At 38.6% G+C, this 25,750-nt stretch overlaps 1 protein-coding gene across 6 annotated transcripts in view; it reads left to right on the top strand.

The window, feature by feature from the left end:
- The window catches only part of RNF220 (ring finger protein 220), a 402,605-nt gene that overhangs the window by 346,070 nt on the left and 30,785 nt on the right, over positions 1-25,750 (top strand). For all 6 annotated transcript variants that reach the window (XM_032218004.1, XM_032218003.1, XM_032218002.1 and 3 more), the window contains 2 exons: positions 5,204-5,259; positions 6,460-6,538. In XM_032218004.1, the coding sequence (XP_032073895.1) occupies positions 5,204-5,259; positions 6,460-6,538 (135 nt within the window). The remainder of the gene's footprint in view (positions 1-5,203; positions 5,260-6,459; positions 6,539-25,750) is intronic.

The following is a 25,750-nucleotide window of genomic DNA, read 5'->3' as shown; positions in this document are numbered from 1 at the left end:
ATTGGCTGGCCGATGGAACCCGGAGAAGGCCAAGCCTGTGAGATCGAATCGGTCTTTGGGAGGTATTTGTCAGGAGGCGGTCTCTCAGGTACCCAGGTCTGATGCCATGCAGGGCTTTATAAGTAACAACTAGCACCTTGAAGCGTGTCCGGAGACCAATGGGTAGCCAGTGCAGCTCGCGGAGGATAGGTGTAACGTGGGTGTACCTGGGTGCACCCACAATCGCTTGCACGGCTGCATTCTGGACTAGCTGAAGTCTTCGAACACTTTTCAAGGGCAGCCCCATGTAGAGCGCGTTACAGTAATCCAGTCTTGAGGTGATGTGGGCATGAGTGACTATCTGAAGTGCCTCCCGGTCCAGGTAGGGTCGCAATTGGTGCACCAGGCGAACCTGGGCAAAGACACCCCCCCTGGTCACAGCCGACAAATGATGATTTAAAGGCAGCTGTGGGTCCAGGAGGACCCCCAAATTGCGAACCCTCTCTGAGGGGTGTATAATTTCACCCCCCAGCCTGAGAGATGGAATAGTTTGCCAATCTTTGGGAGGGAACATCAATAGCCATTCAGTCTTGTCGGGATTGAGCGCAAGCCTGTTCATTCCCATCCAGACCCTAACAGCCTCCAGGCACTGGCACATCACTTCTACCGCTTCACTGAGTTGGCATGGGGCGGACAGATACAATTGTGTATCGTCCGCATATTGATGGTAGTTAATCCCGTACTGCCGTGTGATCTCACCCAGTGGCTTCATGTAGATGTTAAATAGGAGGGGGGACAGGACTGAGCCCTGCGGCACCCCATAATTTAGGGGCCTAGGGGTCGACCTCTGCCCCCCAACCAACACCGACTGCGACCTGTCCGAGAGGTAGGAGGAGAACCACCAGAGAACAGTGCCTCCCACTCCCACCTCCCGCAACCGTCGCAGAAGGATACCATGGTCGATGGTATCGAAGGCCGCTGAGAGGTCAAGAAGCACTAGGACGGAGGCATGGCCTCCGTCCCTGGCTCGCCAGAGATCATCGATCAGCGCGACCAAAGCAGTTTCCGTGCTGTAGCCAGGCCTGAAACCGGACTGAAAGGGATCCAGATAATCGATTTCATCCAAGGACCGTCGGAGTTGAGAGGCCACCACTTTCTCAACAACCTTCCCTACAAAGGAAAGGTTGGAGACTGGACGATAGTTGCTCAAGATGGCTGGGTCCAAAGACGGTTTCTTCAGGAGGGGTCTCATTTCCACTTTACAACTAGTTATAGAAATGTCAGTTGTTGTTGTAAGTCAAGGACTACCTGAAATAGTTTGCTAGTTTATTAGAGCCATGAAATTGGCACTCTAAAATGTACCGTATTTTTCGCACCTTTTTCCCTAAAAAAAACCAGGGTGAAAATCTGGGTGCGTCTTATACACTGAATACAGCGTTTTTGGCTTCATGAAACCCTGCCCCCTTTGCAAAAATCGATGTGTATAGCCTTTAGGAGGCTTCCAGAGTGCTCCTGGGCGCTGGGGAGGGCAAAAATGATCGACCAAATGGCCGTTTTTGTTCCCCCAGCCTCAATGAGCATTCTATAAGCCTCCTAAAGGCTTTGCATGCCCTTTTTGTGGTCAAAAATTGGGCCTGTTTTCGTGGAAAAACGGGCCGTTTTTGAGAGGTCTGCAGAGTGCAAAACTTTTTTTTTTAATTTGCCTCTTCAAAATCTTGATGTGTCTTATACTCCGGTGCATCTTATACTCCGAAAAATATGGTAGGTATCTAGCAAGGACTGCATTATGCTTGAATACACAGAACAAACTGGTATACATATTTTGTATGTGAATGAGCAAAGGAAAAGGCCTAGGAGCATCACAGAAAGAGCTGGAATACTGCATATTGATTGTTGTATTTTGTAGTTGTATTTGGAAATAGCACCAAGTCAAGATTTGTCTTGCTTACAACTTCATGGTTACTCCTAGTTAGCTTCACCCTATTTCTCTTTCTATTACCTACAACTTAAATGACACACAAAAGACAATTCAGGAACAAGCTATGAGTTTTAACGGGTTAATGGTTAAAACAAGCCAGATTTATAATGGAGTTTAATTGTAGTTTGTTTTAAAAAAAAATCCTTAGGCTAGATTTGTGTCTTACACTAAATCAAAAACAAAGTGGCTTAGCACTAAATGAAAACCAGGCCAATAAGACAAATGTTCAAGGATTTGTCCCATTGAATGAACAGAATTTAAATACTCTTAATTTTATTTAGAATAGCATAAAAAAGAAGAGATTTAGCTTTCACAATATCAAAAGCCTATATAGATCTTCCTTTGTTTTCCGCTCCATACTTTAAAATCATAAAATTTGACTGTATATATTTCTAAGATGAAAGCAAATGCTATTTCAATAAAAAATAAATACTTTCCAATCTGGCCAAGACTTCTAATTGGCAGTTAGTGAAGCAAGATTGCAGTGATGCAAATGTATTTACTTATAAATTAGTTTGGGATATGTAAATGCTGGGGGTGGGGTTTGCATTTGTTTAAAAATGCTTCTTGCCTTTGTCATCTATATATTTAGACACATTTTAAGCCCTTGGATTTCAAAATAATTTACATCCCCAAAACATGAAACAATAGTCTACTATATTATATTAGGAAAGAATGGCAAACAAAAATTATTTAATGAAAGGAATGTAATGCTATGTGCACATTTGATGGTCCAGTTCAGATGTAGTATGTCAAAAAATTCTTTTGACAAGTCTTATTATTGGCAATGCATATGTTGATGCATGCTATCAGTTGCTGTCACTTAGCATTCTCCTGTCACTGGGAACAACTAAACAAGACAGCCTGCATTAATTTTGCAGTACTTTTAAATTGCAATACCTAGCTTGGTTCTTTGTTGTTGTTGTTGATGATGATGATGATGATGGTGATGATGATGTTTTAAACTTGTATGCTGTCAAAACTTTCAATATCTGGGTGGAGAATAACAGCAAGTAATCTTGATTTTGATATTATATTAAACAGAACAGCACAACTCTTTACATAGCTCAGATTGATCCTTCAGAATGTTTTAAAACATTACAAATGGGTGAAACTTGGAAACTGTTATATAAAATCTTATAAGATTTCAGGCAAGAATACATTAGACTTAATCAGATTTCAGCCATTTGAATGTTTTTACTGCAGTGTGAAAAGGATGGAGGATCCTACAGTTTATTTAATATAACATTGGCAGAGAAAGCTAAACACAAGTGATTTAGACAGTGTTTCTTATTTCTATCAATTCAGATGTATAGTTACTTAAAGTATAAGCTAAACCAAGGCCTCTAACCTACAGTTCATGATCTACAAACCATTAACAAATTTATAATTAACAGAATGTTGGTAAGATTCAGTTTCCTATTTAATAGTTTTCAGCTGGTCCTGAGTGGAGTTAAGGTTCTTTGTCAGACATAACATGTTTCATCCCAAGATATGTGATGCAATAATTTAAACAATAAAATTGACTACATAAACATTCAAAAACAGTAATGCCAAACCTCAGCCATTAAAAAATAAAAAACATTGTAGAGTAAAAATAACGAGCTTCTCATTTCATTGAGGTAAAAGTTTCACTTTCAGGAATCATTAAAAAACTGTGTACTATTCAAGCTTAATATGCCTTTGGAACTTTTCAAAGTAGCACTTCATAAATAAAAAGTGGGAGAGAAGAGATTTGTGATATCAAATTACTTAGATCAAATATAGTGCCTCAAATTGCTCCCAATATGAAATCAGTTCAGATGCTGGTTCTACCTGCACTGAGTAATCTCCCTTCACCCAGGCAACAATATGCATTGATTAGAATATGTTGCACTACAAGTACTTTACTTATCATTCTATTTCATTTGTTTCCTCTTTTATAACGCATAGAAATACTGCTATCAAAGTGTACGAAACTACTTTGTCATCTTAATCATCTTTGTTATCTTAATCTATATAAGTGAGTAAGTCTACTCAGTAATTGTCAGGGATCTTAAAGAAAATCCCTCCATTCTTTTATATTATTCTCTCGCTGTGTTTGTGTGTGTGTGTGTGTGTGTGTGTGTTTTAAAGGTTTACAACTTATAACATTTACAATAACTCAAATTACAGCCACAGTTGGGACCAGAGGTGGCGTCACATACTGTAACAACCAGTTCGCCCAGAACCAAAAATGTGAGCGTGTGTTTTCAATGCGTGCAGCATTGAAAAACCAGCGATTATATAGGACGTGATAGCACCAGGGTAGGTGAGCGGGCCCAACCATTGGTTGGAACTACCGGTTCACCCGAACCAGTCTGAACCAGCATCAGCCCACCACTGGTTGGGACCAAAATTTCCTGTCGTAAGTTGATGCAATCATAAAGCAAGTCATGATTTTATGATCAATTTTGCCATGGTCATTAAACAAATTATGCAATCATTAAGCAAATCCAGCTTCCCCAAATGACTTTGCTTCTCAGAAACTGGTTGGGAAGGTCACAAACAACAATCAAGTGGTCCTAAAATGGCTGCAACCATCATAAATGTGAACCATTTACTAAGTGCCCAAATTGTGATCAAGTGACCGTGCTGAGATGGTCATAATTTTGAGAATAAGTCGTAAGTCACTTTTTCTGAGGCCATTATATCTTTAAACTATAATTAAATAATCATGTCAAGAACTATCTGTAGTTTTACAAATTACAATTAATATGTGTGTTAAACTAAAACAGAGCTGAGTGTTATAGTAAGAATGGAATTAATTTGAACTGATGGAATGGAGCAGTTTTCATTTCTTCCAAAATTGGGAAATTCCCCAAAACACACAAAAATAAACTATTAGCATTAGTTAAGAAAATAAGAGTATCTAAGCTATTAAGAAATGAAAAATCATGTTTCATTATCTACAGATCAAACTGACAATAGTCAAGTTTTGATTCTACCAAGAAACTACAACAGAGCCATAGAATATTTACACTTACAATACAATACAATAGCAAGAGTTGGAAGGGAGCTTGGAGGTCTTCTAGTCCAACCCCCTGCCTAGGCAGGAAACCCTACACCGTTTCAGACTTAATATTTAAACTGTTAAATGGAAATAACTATTTTCTCAATTTGTAACTATAATTATAATGTAAAGCACTTGTCAATTCTAAAATCCTAGATATGTATGGTTGAGGTCTCTTGTCCTGTAACAAATGATTGCTATCTTGCTTCTTTCAGTGGTGGCACTCCTAGTACCCGAATAACACCAGAATTCTCTAAATGGGCAAGTGATGGTGAGTATACGATGTAGCAGGCTGCTAGTTGGCCTAGAAGGTGCATAGAGACTGAAGATGAATATTATATTTTAGAGACCATTTTTGGGAAGTCACATTTATGACAAAATTCGATTTTGCTTTGTATACAGTATAATTCAGAGTTCTAAATCCATTTTTTGGATATGGTGATACATACATCAGGACAACCAAACCTTAAGTAAAAACATGGAATGACCTTGAAGGGATTTTTATCATTCATATTATGCCTTCAGCCTATTCAGGATCGGATAAAGATCTATGAATATGTTTAGTTTTCACCTATTTAATGCTTTTAGAATTAAAGTATACCTATTTAATAGCGAAACTATGGAACCCAAAACAATGTTAATTTTTTATACATGTTCAATACTTCCATTTAAACAAAATAATATTTGTGCGTGAAATCTAAATAGAGAAAGTAGCAATAGCACATAAACTTGTATACTGCTTCACAGTGCTTTTTACAGCCCTCTCTAAACAGTTTACAGAGTCAGCATATTGCCCCCAACAAGCTGGCTCCTCATTTTACCTACCTCAGAAGGATGGAAGGCTGAGTCAATCTTGAGCCTGGTGAAATTCGATCTGCCAAATTGCAGGCAGCTGGCAGTCAGCAGAAATAGCCTACAGTACTGCATTCTAAACACTGGGCCACTGTGGTTTCGATGTAATAGTCGAAACCCAATTTTCTTTCTCTGATGTTGGCTTTCCAGCAGTATACATCTACAGTATAATCATTCTTAAATTCTAATTTGTATATAGCTGAAAAAAATGTTGGTAGAAAGTAATCATGACAAATGTATTTATTTATTTATTTTGAACTAGTCCAGTTGGGTATGTTGATAGACAAGCCTGTTCCATACTAAACTCTTAAAAAAAAAATAGAATAAGCCTAATTAAGCCTGTGACCTCCAATTTTTTCAGTTTTCTTTAACAGCAGCCATAATGGTTAATAGCAAAGGCTGGTGGGCCAAGGCTTTTGAAGATTACCAGCTTGTATCATTCTGGAATTGAGGCGATTTAAAATTAGCACTCAAATTCATTATTAATTGTGTGATTAGCATTTTTGCTTTTTTTACGAGGTGTTTAAATTTTTAGAAGAGAGGCTTTTACTCATGCTGTAATTTGATGTGTATTTGAATAAACTTTCTTCATTGATTGAGTTCTTCCTCCTCTTTATAGAAATGCCATCAACAAGTAACGGGGAGTGTAGTAAGCAAGAGCCTGCACAAAAGACTTGCAAAAACAGTGACATAGAGAAGTAAGTATGAATTGTCTATGTATATATTTGATGGTCAAAGGTGCAACATTACAGAAGATGCCTCCAGCTTATCTCTATCCAAAACTCAGGAATATATATATGTATATATTTTCAATTGAAACTACACAGCTTTTAAAGCTGGCACTCTCATAGCTAAAAATCAAAGGGTTTCTTTCATGTCCTTTTGGTTTTTTTTAGCCTTTATAGGAATTCCATATCTGTAGAAAGATAAAAATCCATTTTGGTATATTGGCTCTAAAAGATGATTTTATGTTTCATTTCTAGATCCTCAGTGTAGTTTCTGAGGCTTTAGAGGGATGATAGCAAATATTATCCTTGTGTTAAATTCTCTATAGTATCAAAACGCTGCCCTTTTCTTTCTCCCTGGGACGTGTTATTTTTCAAAAGACTTACTCGTTATGCCCTTTCTCCAGAATAGAATTAGATTATTTTAACCTTCATTTCCACTGGGAATGAGTAACATGAGACAGATCATTTTGCTCTACAAAGAGTAGTGACCAAAAGAGGGGTTCAGAGCAATGCACAATACTGTCAAATCTTCTTGCAGTCAGGCAGGGCCACATACAGTGATATTTAAGCTTATTTCTTGTGAGTTCTGGGTATAATGTAGATTGATTGCATTGAAATCTTCAGGCATAGAAATGCTTAACAGACTAGATTGCTCACTAGCTGACATAGAATAATACAAGTGCAAGAGGCCTTTTTAGCTGTGCATACTATGTAAGATGTGATCAAGTTAACACAGATAACCCATTTTTTTAAAAAAATATTCCTCTGAAGAAAGAAAAATATATGTAAAGTCTTTTTAGACTGTGTTATGCACTAATACATTGTTAGTAGCGATGATATGCGTTATTTGGATAGTTCTAAGAATTGAGAAGATTACTGTAGGATAATCTGGTACATATGCACATTTTAATTATGGAAATGCATATTGAAATGCCTTTGCAAGAACACAACATTCTGCAGCAAGCTAGTAATACTGTCTTATATGTTGGGCAAGTATGTATAGTCTTCTGCAGTTTGAGTATTGTACTGAGATTTTAGTGGTGAACAGTTGAAGGAAGGCTGAAGTAGAAAGAAAACTGGAGGGGAAATAAATACAACATTAATTTAAGAGGTGGCATGGAGTTCAGGAAAAAAAGTGGAAAAATTAGGTAATTGTAGCTGAAGTGCTAGAAATAGGGTAGTGTATCTTACTACTGATTTTACTAAAAGCTGCTACTTTATTAGATGACAAGAATGGTCCACATTGAAAACAGCTGGAGTAATAGCACTTTGGAGCAGGAGATAACACAAATATATTTTGCCTTGTGCTGACTTGTCTTAGAGACAACTTGTGGAGGTAGACAAATTGATAACACTTGCTAGAGCCATATCTTACCTAATGAACTATGCATGATTTTGGTAGTAGTTTCTGTAAACAGCTGGGAAGAGCAGAGAGAATTTTTGTTGTTCCACAATTTAAATATTTGCCTTTAAGTATCAAAGGAAGAAAGAAAGATAATTCTAATGAATTACTGTCACAATGCAGCTTTTAAGCTGTGCCACTGTAGTGTGTGTTTCTCTCTGTGCTCCTCACTGCAAGGAAGAGCAGGAAGTTAAAATGAGTTATTTATCTCAACAATTTGGGCTCACATTAGCTAAAACCTCAGGGACACTCAGATCTGGGGCAGCACGTATTTTTTCTGCTTTTTAGGAGTAAATAGGGATTAGGGGTCACAAACCATCATTTGAGGTGGGTGGCACATAATCAGTTTATGAACCTCTGAAGAAAACAAAGGAATTTAGTTTTTGTCTTGTCCAGGAGTATAGCAATTTCATTGGTTCAAAAGTTGTCTGTTTCCTCAAATCTTAGCCTTTAAAATTGAAAAACACTTGTCCAAATGATGAATTGGTAGCATCACCTTGATCACATTATCTAAATGCTTCATTCAGAGCTGCCTGGAGGAGTTTAAACTTTTTCTAAGTGATGCATACAATAATTCTGTCCTGTGAAATATAGACTTGGTGCTTCTTTGTGACAAATCCTGATCTATCATGGAACATTCAGAAACCTTTGACTTTTAAGGACCAAAATTAAACTTGGATAGTCAACCGCTGTAACCTTTCAGAAAAAGTAAAAGCCAATTACCATTTCTTGCACTTGACAGCAGTTCTTTCATAAGAAATCCCTTCTGGAAATAGGTTGCTACCATTAGATAGAGGCTCTTAACTCCATTGAGAGCAGAAAACAGTAGTTAGAAGCCAAGATTATAGCTGTTTTATCCTACTTTATCTAGAATTTGTGTGTGATAAATTGTTGCTGCTGTGATAGTTAAACATGCTATGTGTGAAGTGGTGGGTTCTGTTAACTTAATTGATAACCAGTATCAGACCTTGGGGCCTGGTGAGGTTTTTATATTCCTACTGCCTAGCTGCTTCCACCTGTGCTGCCAAGCCATGATATATGGTGACCCAGCTCAGCTAGCTAAATTGATTCATTTCTAGTTCCTCACTCTTAATCTGGAGCTAAATTGGTTTCATTTTTCTTCTTTTGGATGATGCTTGTGGCGGGTTCTCTATGGGAACACTTCTGTTCATAACTTTAATTTTTGCTTTTAAATCTGGACATTATTGATTATTGTGTTAAGCTCCATATAATGTCTGATTAGCATTTTAAAAAGTGTTTAGAAGCACATGGTTTATCACTTGTGTCAGCTGGGCTGCCCACTTAGAACAATGGTTAATGGAGTTAGCAGTGATTCTCTTTATTGATCCTACTTTTATAAGAATGACATTCATTTTCTTTCCTCTTTCCAAAACAAAGTCTTGGTATGGTGAGTATCTTTTTAATTAGCTAATACAATACAGTAAACTGCCCTTCCTCTGGTGCAAAGCTAATGTATTTGGGTTGAAAGTTAATGGAATATGTGCTGTAGGCTTCTTGGAGCTAAATCTCTGGCATGTCAAATAACTTGCCTCAGTAAGAGATGAATTTGCTGGTTGTTCCCTTGAGTTTAATCTTGGATCTGCTTTTTGTTTAACTAGCTTTCATTTCAGTTCAACTTCCTCAGTTGCTGCTTGAATTTGGTATAATAAATGTCATGGGCCCAATCCATTTGTTATTCTACAAGAACTGTGATACTTTGAGAGGACCGATTTTTAAAAAGAATTTCTTTTAATGTTTATTGCATAAATTATTCCTTCATTTTTAAATCTATTATGGTTAGATTTCTTTTTAAAAGAATTTTATTAAAATTGAATGCTACAGGAGGATAATGTGTAGAATTAGACAGTTTAGACAAAGCCTGTGAGGATTTTTCTTAAATATAATTGTATTAATTATAAATTGTGATTATAATAGTAAGAACTAAGAAACTAAACATGGAGAAAGAATAGGAAAAATATATAGGGGAAAAGAAAAGAATGTAATAAACAAAAAATATGTAAATAAGTTACTTTCAATTTTCATCACAAGTATAAACAAATTTAGTAATTCTTTAACCCCCCCCCACCTAAAGTTACAGAAAGATATATCTTCATCCCATCCTGTATTATAAGCAAATCTTTAAAGTATAAACTTTTCAATACTGATATTACCAGAAGTTTATAAAAGAATAGTATTTTAATCTTGATGAAATAAACCAAACCAAATTTGTAAACCAAATTTACATTCCTTAATTTGCCTTAATCTTTAATTCAGCCAAATATTATTATAGGATTTTAATTCTTTTCAGTGTTTCTTTATCCTCACATTTTTTGGAGCTTTTTCTTCATAGCTTTAACAAGTTTCATTTGTAAATCCAATAAGGAAACATTTTCCATGTCATTTTCTTTGTTTATTATTAGTATTTCCATTTTAATTTTTAAACTTTAGCCAGTTTCTTCTGTATATCCAGTAAAGCACCCCTTTCCAAATAATTCTCTTCTTCTATTATTTGTAGTTTCCCTTTTGGGACTTTAAAAATAATGTTATTTTTGCATCTGTTACTCCATCATTAACATTTTTGGGATATTATCTGTGAAAGCAGGCTTTATTATTGACAGTGTTGCTATTATTATTTTCCGGCTCCATTTTTCAAAAATCTCAATTTTTCAAAGATTTTAATGTTTCTAATGTTATAATATTTTGTGTCATTTTGTAAAAAAGATTAAGTGACATCAAGAACAGGCTTGTGGTTTCTTTTTCTCCTTCAATTTAGAATCCTTAGTCCACTCTGGGGTCCAATTTCTAAAATCATAAGTAACTTACCTTTGTTATTATTTACAACAGCCAAAATAGCCAAGCCACGTCTGTTTCCCATGAGGTCATTTATTTTTTATAAATTCCAAAATCTTATAATAAAAGTCAATGTTCCAACCTTATCTAGATTTTTAACCTGTTTATAATTTTCTTAGATCAAAACCTTGTTTAGGTTTTTGCTATTTATTTCAAATTCTTTAAGTTCTTAAACTTATAATTAATTTTATTTTTGTTCAGAGTTGAAAATAAAACTCATGCAATGACTGTTCAAGCCTGTTGTTCTGAAGATTTGCAGTAGCTTTTTAAGATTATTGTTAGGAAACCTGTGAAATTGGCTAGAAAGTGAGATTTGGGAACTTACCATATTTTGCGGAGTATAAGATGCACCGGAGTATAAGACGCACCAAGGTTTTTAAGAGACAATTTTTTTCTTAAAAGTAGGTAGGTAGATAGAGGGAGAGAGAGAGAGAGAGAGAGAGAGAGAAATACACTAGGTATGTAGGGAGAGAGAGAGTAGGTAGGGAGAGGGAGAGAGAGAAAGAGAGAGAGAAATACAGTAGGTAGGGAGAGAGAGTAGGTAGGTAGGCAGGTAGGTAAGAGGGGGAGAGAGAGAGAGAAATACAGTAGATAGGTAGGGAGAGAGAGAGTAGGTAGGTAAGTAGGTAGATTGAGGTGGGGAGAGAGAAATACAGTAGGTAAGGTAGGGAGAGAGTAGGTAGGTAGATGTTTCCAGGTGTATTTATCCATGTACTGGAGAAGGAAATCGCTGACAATCTGTAGCACCTAAGACTTTGTTTCTGCGGGCATAGCACTTGATCAATCTAATTCTCATCAATCACTTCAACTAAAGAGCTTTCCGAAGGGGGGGGAGTTTTTGCTCTCTCCAAACCCCCCCCAAAACAGCCCATTTTCGCAAAAATGGGCCCTTTAAAAAAAAAGAAAAAAAAGAGGCATGAATAGCCTTGGGGGGGGGCTTCAGAGTGCTCCTGGGGGTGGGCCCCCCAAAAACAAGCAAAAAATGTCCCGTTTTTTGTCAAAAAAATTACAGGCATAGCCTTAATGGAGGCTTATAGAGTGCTGCTGGGGGCTGGGAGGGGGCAAAATTGAGCAAAAAAATGGCCCATTTTTTGCTCATTTCTGCCCTCCCCAGCCCCCAGGAGCTCTCTGAAAGCCTCCATAAGGCTCTGCACGGCCATTTTGGTGAAGGGATGGGGCGTCTGGTGGCAAAAAATGCTGTATTCGATGTATAAGATGCACCCAGATTTTCAGCCTCTTTTTTGAGGAAAAAGGGGGCATCTTATACTCCGAAAAATACGGTAACTGTCCTTTAAAAGATTTCACCACAGTTGCCATCAAGGTGGCTTTTCCATTTGCCCCAGTGCTCAAACCCAGAGAAAACCACTGTCCTGCTGTCTCCTCATGGGAAGCTGCCATCCAGAGCACATGTAGACAATCTCTTATGGTTCTCTTACTTGGAGAGGTTCCAAGATACTGGTGTACTTGCCAGCTTCTTGGTCTTTGCCCCAGTTATTGACTTCACTTTTGTGAAGATGTCAAAATTTGCCATACTACTCCATAAGGGTGCAAGGCCTTTCAGAATTTGATCTTAGTTGTGATTTTTTCTGAACTTCTTACCTTTCTGTTAATCTCTTCCAGTATTATTGGAGGGTGGGCTGGGGAAGGAATAATTATTTTTAATTGTTGAACTGTTTCTGTTTCATTTGATAGTTGGAGCTTACAGTTTCTGATTTAGCTTCTTATTCTGCCATTGGAAACAATTCATGTCTGGGAAAATTCTTGTCCCTTTTTATTACAATTTCAAATTAGATGAAGACTTATTGTAATATTTATTTATTTATTACTATGCTTATCTCCATTACAGAATGGCTCTTTAGTCATACAGCTTTCTGCATTATTGGCCCCTAAATCTTGGCAGTGACGTGCAGTCAGAATTTTCCACCTATGTGACGATAGCAAACAGGACAACACTTCAATTTCCTCTACCGAAAATGCTTGCCACATAGCCCGGTGCCATCTTGAAATCAAGGCTTTTCGGGGTTAAGAAGATAGCCTCTTAATTCACAGTGCCAATCTTCAATTTTGCTTTCTGCCACCAAACTAGATTGCAGGCCAAGGAAAGAGTCTGGGTTAGTGCCCCACTGGGTCAGCTCCCATTTGTTTTCCTCAATTTTGTGTTGTCATAAATTCATTCCAGCCCGTTGTGCTTGATCAGTTTATCTCTGTTGGGGCAGAGCATGATATATGACATGAAACATTGTAGCCAGCCTCTCCATGAATCACTCCAGCTGTTTGTTGTCAGCATGAAAAGCAAACAGGCCCAGGCTGCCGAGTGTTGACTAGGATGAGCTCAGGATGGGAAGAGACATGACGTATGAATGTTTATTTAATAATTCTCTAATATTTCCAGCGAAGTGTGACCGTAGCTTCTGAGTTTGTGGGGGAAAGGGGGTGGTTGAAAGGGAAACTCTAATCTGCCAAGGTGGGTCATAAATCAGGCAGACAAGATCATTAATCAGGAGTGGAGCAAAAGTAGAGGGAGGTGGGACTGGCTGCCATTCCCAGGAGCAAAGGGGTACACTCTTCTTTTCCATAAAACAAATCTCATTTGGGATGCAGCTCCAGCTGTGCTGCTTACATAAGAGCAAAGCCAAGGCGTTGGGCCAGTTAAGCAAGCATGTGTGCTACCTTTGTCATAAGCCTTAGCAATTTGAGTTCACCAAGCATTAAATCCCTTTATAATTATCTTCTTTATATAGCTCTTCATGCTTCTCATGGTTGATTGGGCAAGATGCTTGTTTGGTTTAGAAAAGGGTTTTATAAGAGTGAGGTCAATGTGTATCTGCACAATACACATTCACATGAAAAAAAAATTTAAGTTTCCCAAATTCGCTCCCAAAAGGTGAGGCATAGTCTGATCATCTATTCAGATACATAATAAAGGGTTTGGCTTCAAAAGTGAAAGTAACCTTTCCCCTTTTTCACATCTATATAGTACCAAGATTCTTGGGTCTGTAACCTTTAACGGAAGAAAAAATGTCATTGCAAGGGCCAAACTTTCTCAAACATATACCTCAAATGGACTGACTTACAGAATGCATCCATCTAGTTAGTACCCATGTCTGAAAATTGGCAAATTTCATAAAGCGTTTTATGACAAAATACAAAACGTTATGCTAAACAGTGCCATGTGAGCTACTTTCAAGGCAGAAACATCTTTGAATATCTCCCTGAATTTTTAAGATTTTTTTCCAATACGTTAGAAGCTCTGCCATTGTTGAAGACATTGAGGAATCTGGTAAGAAAATGTCCACAATGATGACCCAACTGGGGTCATGGGTTGTTTAGTTTGATTTAAAAATCGGTTTTTGTTTCTTGCTTTTAAGAATATGGAAACAATGTTTAATGTCAATCCAGGGGTTTATCTGCTAGATAAAGGCTTTTTCAAACTGTGTTTGAAAACTCAGAACTCATTGGGGAGCCTTGAGAGACTAAATGCAACAAGAAAAAGTTCACTGAGCACAGCCTATTTTCTGCGTCTAGAGTTTTTTTTTCTTGATCATGGATTCTAGGAAACTGTTTTTAAACCAACAGGTTCCATGGCCTGAAAAAGTTTGAAAACCCTTGTGCTAGAAGCTTCTGGAATGTTAAGCTGTTCCAATGTAATGGATTATTTTTATTTTCACTATATTTCTTCCTTTCAGGAAGGGATAGCATTCAAATTTCAGCAGAAGCCCCTTATTTATTCCAAGGTTTAAAATAAAGTGGAGAGATACCCTGAAAAATCCATTTTCATACCTACTCTCTTTCTCTCTCTCTTTTCTCTTTTGTGAAAAGGGAAATATAAAGCACAACATAGAAGTTGCACTTCATTCAAGATAGCTATTTCTATGCCACTTTCCATTCCTATGTAATCTTCATTGACAGCAAAGAAAACTAGTTACCATATGAGAATGAATTTATCTAACTTAATTCTTTTTCAGTCCTATGAATCAGCACATGCAGGCCATGGATAAGCCTACAAGTCAATCAGTTCCATCCATATACCATAAGAGAGGACAGAATTTTGAGAATAATCAATCAACCAACTCTTCAAAAGGGGGAGAGATTGCTGTGTTAAAAGTTTAACCAATTTTTAAAATAAAATATATTGAAACAAAGTCACATCAACTACCGGTAATAGTTCACAACTTAATAAAATAACTTTACTACAAAGGGTTTGTAAGATAGAGAAGAAAATCTCATCAGTGGGAGCACAAAACTGCTTAAGAATTTAAATTATCAATAAGTAAAATACTAAAGTATAGAAATCAGGCCATATGCTAAAAATACAATTTAAATGACAACAAAATGTAGATGCTTACAAATGAAGATCCCTCTTACATATTTGACTGCAAAGTATTAGCCTCAGTCTGGTCATTTAAGTATTCAGTACTTCTTGCTACATTAATCACCTTCGGGGTATGCATACATGACTTGGTTTGGAGCAACATTTATAAAAACTAATTCACACACTTTCAAGTTTTTTTTATTAAGGAAGGAAGGTTCAGTGAATCCTAATTTATGCTTCTAATCAGATTGAAATCTAGTACATGATTTGGGTTCCTTTAAATCCAAATAATGAGTTTCAGTCAGTCTGTCTGTCTGTCTGTCTCCCTCTCTCCCCCCCCCCTCTCTCCACACACACTCAGAGTGAATGTCCCAGTTAAGCTCAAATCTTTTGCTGCAAATTCTGTTCATAGCTTCAGAATCAAGATTTGCTATAAGATCTAGCCTTTATAGGTAACTGAGATAAACTTTGTGTTTTTAACAGATTTTTAGAAAGTTAAAAAATGCAAAGCAACAAATAAGGAAAAAATAGCTAAAAACACATACGACAATTTAATGATGCTTTTATCTCCTTCCCTTTCATTTCCAAATATTCCTAAATATTCATACTTTATATTGAGCATTAAAGTATATTGCTGATATGTATAATTATTTTATCTATTATTTTTGTTTGGCCTTATATTTTTTTTCCTAGAAACCATATTTCAAATGTCTTTGAACTTTGCTGTATGATGTGTAGTATATAAGAGAGCCATTTCTGCAGTGCTGTATAAACTCAAGGAATTATAGGCAGCCCCAAAGTAAACCAATTTTATAAAAAAAAGTGTTTTTGGAAAGTGGAGAGACTAAAATAGGAGAGTGAAACTTCATTTAATCCAAGTTATAAGATAATTTGAATGTTGTGCTGCTTACTACTTCCATGGAAATTAAATTTTGAGCCTCAAAAATAGGTGTCTGAGTTCAGAAATTGACATCATATGCTCTTTTGTAGGAATTACTGCATATGGTTTTCTAATTACTTTAATGTACATTCCACTGATACTGAAAATCTATGTCAAGATAACACTTAGATTTATATACCGCTTCATAGTGTTTTACAATTCTCCCTAAGCGATTTACAGATTCAGCATATTGCCCGCAACAATCTGGATCCTCATTTTTCCAGTCTTGAAAAGATGCAAGGCTGAGTCAACCTTGAGCTGGTCAGGATTGAACTCCTGGCAGTGTGCAGAGTTAGCCTGCAATACTGATTCTAACTATTGTGCGACCTCTATTGGCAACAATTGTAGAAATGGATTGCCAATGCTTTTTTTCAGTATGTCTTTTTGTTTTACTTGCCAGTCTAGGTAGCAGCCCTGAGGTTTCATGGTGGTTACCCATCCAAATATTACTAGTCTTAACTTGATTTAGTTTTTTCAAGATTAGCCAAGATTGGCTAGACGCTACAGTCTATAAAAACTGATAAGAGTTGCATATGGCTACAGATAAATACATTAGTGTGTATAGAAACAAACAGCATTCTCTTTCCTCAATTTAATTGACTTGATTTATGTTTTATTTTTATACAAGCCCCTAAAAAGTATTTTCTCTCACAGTAATAATTTGACATTTTATTATCCTTTTAGGAATATTTTGCTCAATCAGAAAAGTCCCTTTTCATTTTTTTTAAAATTGTGTAGAAATTTCTTTGGTTGTCTTTGGTTCTGCCTCCCTTCCCCCAGCAGACAGATAGCACCCCTCAGAAGGAGGATATAGTTGAGTATCTTTCTATTCCCTTTATGAGATATTTCAAATTTTCAACAGTGCTGTTAACTTTAATTTGTAGAGTTGTTCCTTACAAGTGAAAAATCAATGGGGGGTTCTTACAGTGTGAAATTTAACTGTCAGTCTTGAGCTTATGGTAAGGGAGTAAGACATCTTAGAAGAAAAAAAATCAGTCTCTGCACTGCTCAGCTGGGCTATATCAAAATGAAGCCAATGCTGATAAGAGTATTTCACTCAAATAAATGATGATTCTCTATGAAATACAGGAGCTAGTCCACAAGGGAGAGAAATCAGGACTTAAAAAATACTAATCCCCCCTGAAGAATTTTTGAAAACTGAGTGATGTCTGTACAGGAGCAAACTATGAGCTTTAAATTGCTATTCATTGTTTATAGACAACACCTAGTCCTAATTTAGCCATGCAATATTTCATAGATTTTGCTTCATTTTAAGTTGATAAGAAGCAAAGAGCCTAGCTAAGCATATAATTTAGTATAAAGTCTAAATGTTGTACATGGAAGCAAGAATTTCTATGCATAATTTGCCACAGCTGCATCATACTCAATATAAGAGTGGATTTTACATTTGACATTAAGCAGCCGCATCTGAGGGGGTAATTGTACAAGGTTATAAAGGAGCTATGAGAAACAAACCTGGTTTTGCTCACGTTTAAGTACCATTTTGAAGTCTCTCTATCACTTGGTTTTGGAATTGAGGTTAAATCAGTTTAGCAACACTTAGTGTCATAAATGGCCTTATTCTACTTATCAAAATTTCCCTCTAATTTTTTTTTTCCTCATTCTGATTTGTTTTGTTCAATTCTAGACAAACTCTGATTGTTTAAACTATGGCTTAACCAAATGACAGTTTTAGGAAATATGCAATTTTGTCTTTTCAGCCAAAGTGTAATTAAATGAAAAGGTGTATTTTGATTTGGACAAATTCCAATTAAGTCTTAACTGAAAGGAGAATTAGAAACTTATGTTCCCTTCCCACTGGCCATGTTAGATAATGAATGAAGACATGAAAATTTACAAGCTTGTTGCCCATAGTACTAAATTATAAGTGAAAGCTATTGCCAACTGAGTGGGGAAGCAATAGAAAATGAATGAATGAATGAATGAATGAATGAATGAACCTTTTTATCTGCCTAAGTACTTAACTGCAGAGACACATTAGTATTATCCCAGCCCAAATATATAGATATAGATAGATAGATAGATAGATAGATAGATAGATAGAGAGAGAGAGAGAGAGAGAGAGAGCTAGCTTGAATTAAGAACAAGCTAGCTAGTTGTAGTTAGTGTCCTACAGAATCCATATTCTTGGCATATTTTATTCATTGAAAGAAGTAGTAAAGGAAGCAAGTGTGATAAAAGTTTCTTAATATAGGACACAACTTTTTGTTTGTTTGTGGATCTCGGGGAAAAATGGACATGGAAGAAAATGAAAGAGTAGAACAATTGCAAGAAGAGAAACTTAAAACCCTGTCCTGTATGAAAAAGTATTAAAAGACAGGTTCATCTCCCAACAAACTGAATGGAAAGCAGATGGGGGTGGGGGAGGCGGAAGAGAGATGGAAATTGATTAAAAAGAATGAAAACAATTGTTACATAGTGCCACAGAAGTATAAAGTTACTTTAAGGGGAGATATGAATTGAAGGATGTTATGGGTGAAAAAAAGAATATTAAAGAATCATGACTGCAAAAAATGAAGATGAGAAAAAAGACATTGTATAGTACACATGGGAAAAAAGGGTAGCTGAGAAGAATGTGGTCAAAGACAATAAGGTTACCATATCGTATCTGGGTCAGGTCAGTCACTGAGACCAGAGTTTTACCCTTCCAGGCTTTCGGATTCATACTGGAGCCCATCTTCAGAGAACTTATCTCTACTGGAATACATACAATAAGATTAAGCTTAAGAAAAAAATAGATTTTTATGAAAATGAAACATTATTTTGGAAGTGGGCGCAGAGGGGTCAACAAGCAAGTTGTAGCAGTGAATAGAATTAAAAATAAAAGTGATGAACTGATGTGGAAGGAAATTGAAGTGATGGAAGTTGGAAGAAACATTATAGAGATTTTATGTGAATTATAGCATTCAAGTAGAAAAGTAGAATTCAAAGGAATGCCATAAATGTTAGTACTCAAAGGTAATAAATTTTGTGAGCTTGTTGAAAAATGGAAAGGCTGCAGACATAGATTGTAACTGGAGAAAAATTAAACTATGGCATGACTGCAGGAATATGTTTATGTTAAGACTGCATCTGTATCTGAACATTGGAAGAATGCTCCTCCTGCTGCCCTATGCAAAAGGAAAGGTAGCAAGAATGAATGCAAAAACTAAAGGGGGATTAGTTTTTAACTGCGCTTTAAATTCAGATTGAAAAGGTAAAAGATGATGAGAGCAATATTTGGGAAGTATAATGTTGTATTATGACAAGCAGGAGGTTTATAGAACAGATTGCTCATCAGCAATTAAAGAAATGTATTAATGTGAAAAAGATCTATTATACTTCTCACCATATACAATTATTACATATGTATATATTAACATCAAATCTTTCAACTAAAGCAATAAGGTTATAAGGTTTATTGTATTTATATGCCGCCCTATTCCCAGAGGGACTCAGGGCAGCTAACAAACCCAAGGGGGGGGGGGTTAAACAAGAAGGAAATACAACAAACAAGGTACAAAGAGAATTAAAAAGACAATCAACAGTCACACGATTCGAGAGGGGAAGGGAACTCGTCAACCCCAGGCCTGCCGGCAAAGCCAGGTTTTAACGGCTTTGCGGAAAGCCTGGAGAGAGGTGAGGGTCCGAATCTCTGTGGGGAGTTCGTTCCAAAGGGGCGGAGCAGCCACAGAGAAGGCCCTCCCCCGGGTAGTAGCCAGATGATATTGGCCAGTAGATGGAACCTGAAGGAGGCCTAATCTGTGGGATCTAATGGGCCTTTGGGAGGTAATTGGCAGCAGGCGGTCTCTCAAGTACCCAGGTCCAATACCACGAAGGGCTTTATAAGTGACGACTAGCACCTTGAAGCGTATCCAGAGACCAATCAGCCAGTGCAGCTCGCGGAGGATAGGTGTAATGTGGGTGTACCGAGGTGCACCCACAATCGCTCGCGCGGCTGCATTCTGGACGAGCTGAAGTCTCCGAATGCTCTTCAAGGGCTACCCATGTAGAGCACATTGCAGTAGTCCAGTCTTGAGGTCACAAGGGCATGAGTGACTGTTGCGAGTGCCTCCTGGTTCAGGTAGGGACGCAATTGGTGCACCAGGCGAACCTGGGCAAATGCCCCCCTGGTCATAGCCGACAAATGATGTTCTAAGGTCAGCTGTGGATCCAGGAGGACTCCCAAATTGCGAACCCTGTCTGAGGGGCGTAGAATTTCACCCCCCAGCCTGAGCGATGGAATACTTAGCCAATTTTTGGGAGGGAAACACACCAGCCTCTCGGTCTTGTCTGGATTGAGTGCAAGCTTGTTTACCCCCATCCAGACCCTAACAGCCTCCAGGCACTGACACATCACGTCAACCGCTTCACTGAGTTGGCATGGGGCGGACAGATACAACTGGGTATCGTCCGCATACTGGTGGTATTTTATCCCGTGTCGCCGAATGATCTCGCCCAACGGCTTCATGTAGATGTTAAACAGGAGGGGGGACGACCGAACCCTGCGGCACCCCGTATTTCAGGGGCCTAGGGGTCGATCTCTGCCCCCCAACCAACACCGACTGCGATTTGTCCGAGAGGTAGGAGGAGAACCACCGAAGGACGGTGCCTCCCACCCCCACCTCCCGTAACCGCCGCAGAAGGATACCATGGTCGATGGTATCGAAGGCCGCTGAGAGGTCAAGAAGCACTAGGACGGAGGCATGGCCTCCGTCCCTGGCTCTCCAGAGATCATTGGTCAGTGCAAAGCAGTTTCCGTGCTGTAGCCAGGCCTGAATCCAGACTGAAAGGGATCCAGATAATCGGTTTCATCCAAGGACCGTCGGAGCTGAAAGGCCACCACTTTCTCGACAACCTTCCCAACGAAGGGAAGGTGGGAGACTGGACGGTAGTTATTCAAAATGGCTGGATCTAAAGATGGCTTCTTCAGGAGGGGTCTCACCACCGCTGCCTTTAATAGCGGGGGAAAGAAGCCCTCCCGAAGGGAGGAATTCACTATCGCCTGGATCCAGCCCCGCGTCACCTCCTTGCTGTTCGCGACCAGCCAGGAGGGGCACGGGTCCAGTGCACACATGGAGGCACTCACCGCTCCCATGGCCTTGTCCACTTCCTCAGGAGTAACAAGATGAAAATCAATCCAAAGATGTCGCTCAAGACCCTCTCCCGGTACCTCGGCTCGCTCTGAGCAATTGGAGTCCAGGTCTGTCCGAAGCCAAGCAACTTTGTCCGCGAGGAATTGGACAACTCCTCAGCTCTACCTCGTAAGGGATTGTCCGCAACCCTCCCATTCAGGAGGGAGCGGGTTACCCTAAACAAGGCGGCTGAGCGCGACTCAGTGGACGCAATCAGAGCGGCAATATAGGTGTTCTTAGCTGTCCGGATTGCCAGAAGGTAAACACCGATCCAGGCTTTTAATAGTGCTCGGTCTGACTCGGATTTACTGGACCTCCAGCGGCGCTCTAGGCGTCTCTTTTGGCGCTTCATCTCCCGGAGGTCCTCGGTAAACCAAGGAGCCCTCCTGGATCCACTGCCTCGGATCAGCCGTAAAGGCGCAATCCGGTGGAGAGCCTCAGACGCTGCTGAGTTCCAAGCAGCAACTAAGGTCTCCGCCGGACTGTGGGCGAGAGTATCAGGCACAATACCAAGCGCCATCTGGAAACCCTGAGGATCCATAAGACGCCTGGGGTGGAACCATCTAATCAGTTCCTCCTCCTTACAGTGGGGGATTGGTCTCCGAAAGTCGAGCCTTAGTAGGAAGTGGTCCGACCATGACAGGGGCAAGATCTCACTACCCCTCAAACCAAGATCACAACTCCACTGCTCCGAGAGAAATACGAGGTCGAGTGTGTGACCCGCTGAGTGAGTCGGGCCCCAAATTACTTGAGTCAAGCCCATGGCTGTCATGGAAGCCATGAACTCCTGCACTCCATCAGAGTGCTCGCCGAGCGAAGGCAGATTGAAGTCCCCCAGGATCATAAGCCTGGGGAACTCAATTGCCAGCTCGGCTACTGACTCGAGAAGCGAGGGGAGGGCTGTTGTCACGCTGTTGGGAGGCAGGTACGTTAACAACAAGCCCACTTGACCCGCAAGGTCCAACTTCACCAGCAAGGACTCACACCCGACAAGCTCCGGAGCAAGGATCCTACGAGGAACTAAGGACTTCCGGATAACAATGGCCACTCCCCCACCCTTCACTGGGGTTGCGGTTGATGAAGCACCTGAAAACCCTCTGGGCACATTTCAGTGAGGGGGACTCCTCCCTCCGGGCCCAGCCAGGTTTCAGTAATACATGCCAGGTCTGCCCCCTCATCTAAAATTAGGTCCTGGACGAGGGGAGCCTTGTGAACCACAGACCTGGCATTTAGCAACAACAACCTGAGACCAGGGTCCTGACTACTCCCGCCATCTGGACTTGGAGTGGAACTAACAGGGCCGGAAGGAGGGATCCCTATGATGTAGGGAACCCTCCTTCCCTGGTAATGGCTCGCCCTGAAGTTCCCTAAAATAGCAATTTTAAGCATTTTTTAAAATTCAGATTAAGAAACAGTGTAGTAATAATATAAACCAAGTTCAGCAGTTAACCAAGGCGAACTATGAATGCAAATTTTAATGCCTAAATTGAAATCAAAAGCAGACATATTACAGTAATAATAATTACCAACACATCAAATCAACAAACCAAAGCAAACAGAACAGCAGGTACAAAGACAGGCAATTTTTTTGAAGATGTTAATTGGTCCTCCCCTTCTTTCTGAGTCATCTTGTATTTTGGCCAGTATGGTATGGCTTCTGAGCCAGCACATCTTGTTAAACCAGGGGTAGTCAACCTTTTTATACCTACTGCCCACTTTTGTATCTCTGTTAGTAGTAACATTTTCTAACTGCCCACCGGTTCCACAGTAATGGTGATTTATAAAGTAGGGAAGTAACTTTACCTTATAAAATTTATAAAGCAGAGTTACAGCAAAGCCCTACCACCCACCATGAAACTGGAACGCCCACTTGTGGGCGGTAGGGACCAGGTTGACTACCACTGTGTTAAACAAACCAGATCAATCATTAGAAGCTAGCAAAATTGTTATTGGCTCCTGCAGAAGTTATTAATAAGAGTCTGGTTGTAAAGGACCAATCAAAAGTTTTTCTTTTATATCACCTGATTTTCTTCAGAATATTCAGTTCTCTGGGACACTCTCTTTTACAAAGCTAAAAGCTACACATACAGAAATAGAGTAAGATACAGAAGAAAAATAGGAAAGATAATAAATTAATCTCCATTGCAGACTCCTTTTCCAAATATTCCTTAACATTTGGATTCAATCCGTAACATTCAGTAGTTAGAAAGAATGCTGATCTGAAATTCTGAATGTCAGGGTTCAGGAATTTTACTACTGTATTTCATTCTTCATATTCAGTAACTTTCCCACATGGGATCATATTTTATAACATTGGTAACTGAGAAATTTTCCACCTGAGCACATGGCATGCTTCCTGTAACATCTCAAGGACAGATTACAGATGGTTAATGTCAGTGTGACATCAATAATATTTGATCCATCATATATCTTCAAAAGTGTGTTCCTCTTTGGACAGCCCCCTTCAAGGTTCTGTATCAATGCCAGTGTTCAAGAATTCAGCAATACTGCAGGTATTTTGCTTTATAACAAGGCCAGCCATCACTACCAGTCACCAAATCGTTCATGCTTTTCCTAGATGAAAACATTTCTGACAAATAGATTTGTCAATTGTAGAATACATTGCTATTCCAGTTGCACTTGCATACAAACTGTTTGTGCCTATAGAGTTAGCTTCTCCCTCTTGGCCCCTCAGTGATTGGAGCACACACACTGCTCAGCCAGTAACTTTCTGTGGGCTCAAGAAATCCCTTTCATTTATAGGAAAATCTTAATACACAGTGAATGTTGTAACACTGTATTTTGATTCAGATTACCATCATTACTGTCATCTCTTCATGGACTTTCTACATTCTTCCACCTTGTATTTAAAGAGAGAGAGATAATTTTGTTGCTTTAACTTTCTGTTGCTTTCTCGGCTTTTACTTCTTATCATTGCTACAATCTGAGTTCTTGTTTTAAACTTGGCATAATTGGCTTTTCTCAGTTGTGATTTTTTTAAATTGATCTGTTTAGCATGGGTATTTATTCACGCCTCAAAAATTCAAGTATACTGTGCTGTAACATTAGTCAGTCAATCATATTTACAGGTAGCCCTCAACTTACAGTTGTTTTAAGTACTGTTTGGAATTAGTACAGTTTCTAAAAGGATGCTTGTAAAGCACTTCCGACTGTTGTAAAATGTCATGCATATGACTGCATTTCAGGCAATTGGTAATCCACTTACATTTATAACTGGTTGCAGGGTCCTGGTTTCTGGCAAAAACAGTGATTCAGCAGAATGGATTTGGACAGGGCTTCATGATTCAGACTTGCAATTGTGTAATTTGCTTAACTGATGTAAAAAGAGTCATAAAATCAGGTCCGTCAAATGGATGGCTCAACTTATGGCTATCATGAATTATAATCAACTTTGTGGTCCCAACAGTAGTCATAAATCAAGGACTGCTTATTGATTAGCAGAAATTGGAAAGGAATTAAGCAATTCTTCAGGGCTCTGCCCAGCAGCCTGATAAATCTCTGAAAATGGACTAAACAAGACCAAATGTTATATACAGATAGTCCTCAACCACAATTGAGCCCAAAATTTATGTTGCTAAGTGAAATATTTGTTAAGAGAATTTTGCCCCATTTTTTGACATTTCTTGCCTTAGTTCTTCAGCAAATCACTGCAGTTGTTAGTAATACGGTTGTTACAGCTTCTTATTGACTCTGCTTATCAGAAGGTCACAAAAGGTGATAACATGACCCTGGGACACTGCAAGCATCATAAATATGAATCAGTTGCCAAGCATCAGAATTTTGAGCACCTATAAGGACCATAAGGATGCTGCAACTGTTGTAAGTGTGGAAAAACTGTCATAATTCACTTTTTTGCTGCTGTTGAACTTTGAATGATTACTAAATGAACTGTTGTAAGTTGAGGACTACCTGTAGTAGGTAAAGCCAATGTAAGGAAGATTGAGCTTGAAAACGGGCTAGATCTGGCTACGTAGGAAAAATTCTTCTAATGCAGGGGTGTCAAACTCAATTTCATTGAGGGCCACATCAATGGTTGTGTTTGACCTCGGAGGGCCGGGAAGGTGGGTGTGGCTGAGGTGGTCGTTTGACACAGGCTCAAGATGCAATTTTTCCCCTTCTTTCTTTCCACAGTTCTTTACTATAACCATTTTCCTATCTCTTCTACCAGATATTACTGGCAAACATTTATTACTTATTCTTCATACTCAACTAAACTTTTTATTTCTAAATTTATACCCCATTGTTTAATAGTAAATTGCTTTTCCAGGCATTAAAGCTATTTATACTATTGTATTTTTATTATTCAACTAATAATAAAAATATAATAGCATAAATAGCATGATAATACAAGATCTAACAGCAAAGGTAAATTTCCAGGATAGTAAATAGAAATTGCTGTCAATTATAGATTGTTGATTGTAGAGTATGTACAATCTGGCATTAAACTGTAGTAATCACATAGGATGTTGCTTGTTTTCTATCCAGATCAGGCACTTACTTGAGGCCACATAATTGTAATCCA

Source organism: Thamnophis elegans, chromosome 5 (assembly GCF_009769535.1).
Source record: "Thamnophis elegans isolate rThaEle1 chromosome 5, rThaEle1.pri, whole genome shotgun sequence".
Lineage (NCBI taxonomy): Eukaryota > Metazoa > Chordata > Lepidosauria > Squamata > Colubridae > Thamnophis > Thamnophis elegans.
Note: the sequence above shows the minus strand (reverse complement) of the source record. Positions and strands in the feature narration are given on the sequence as shown.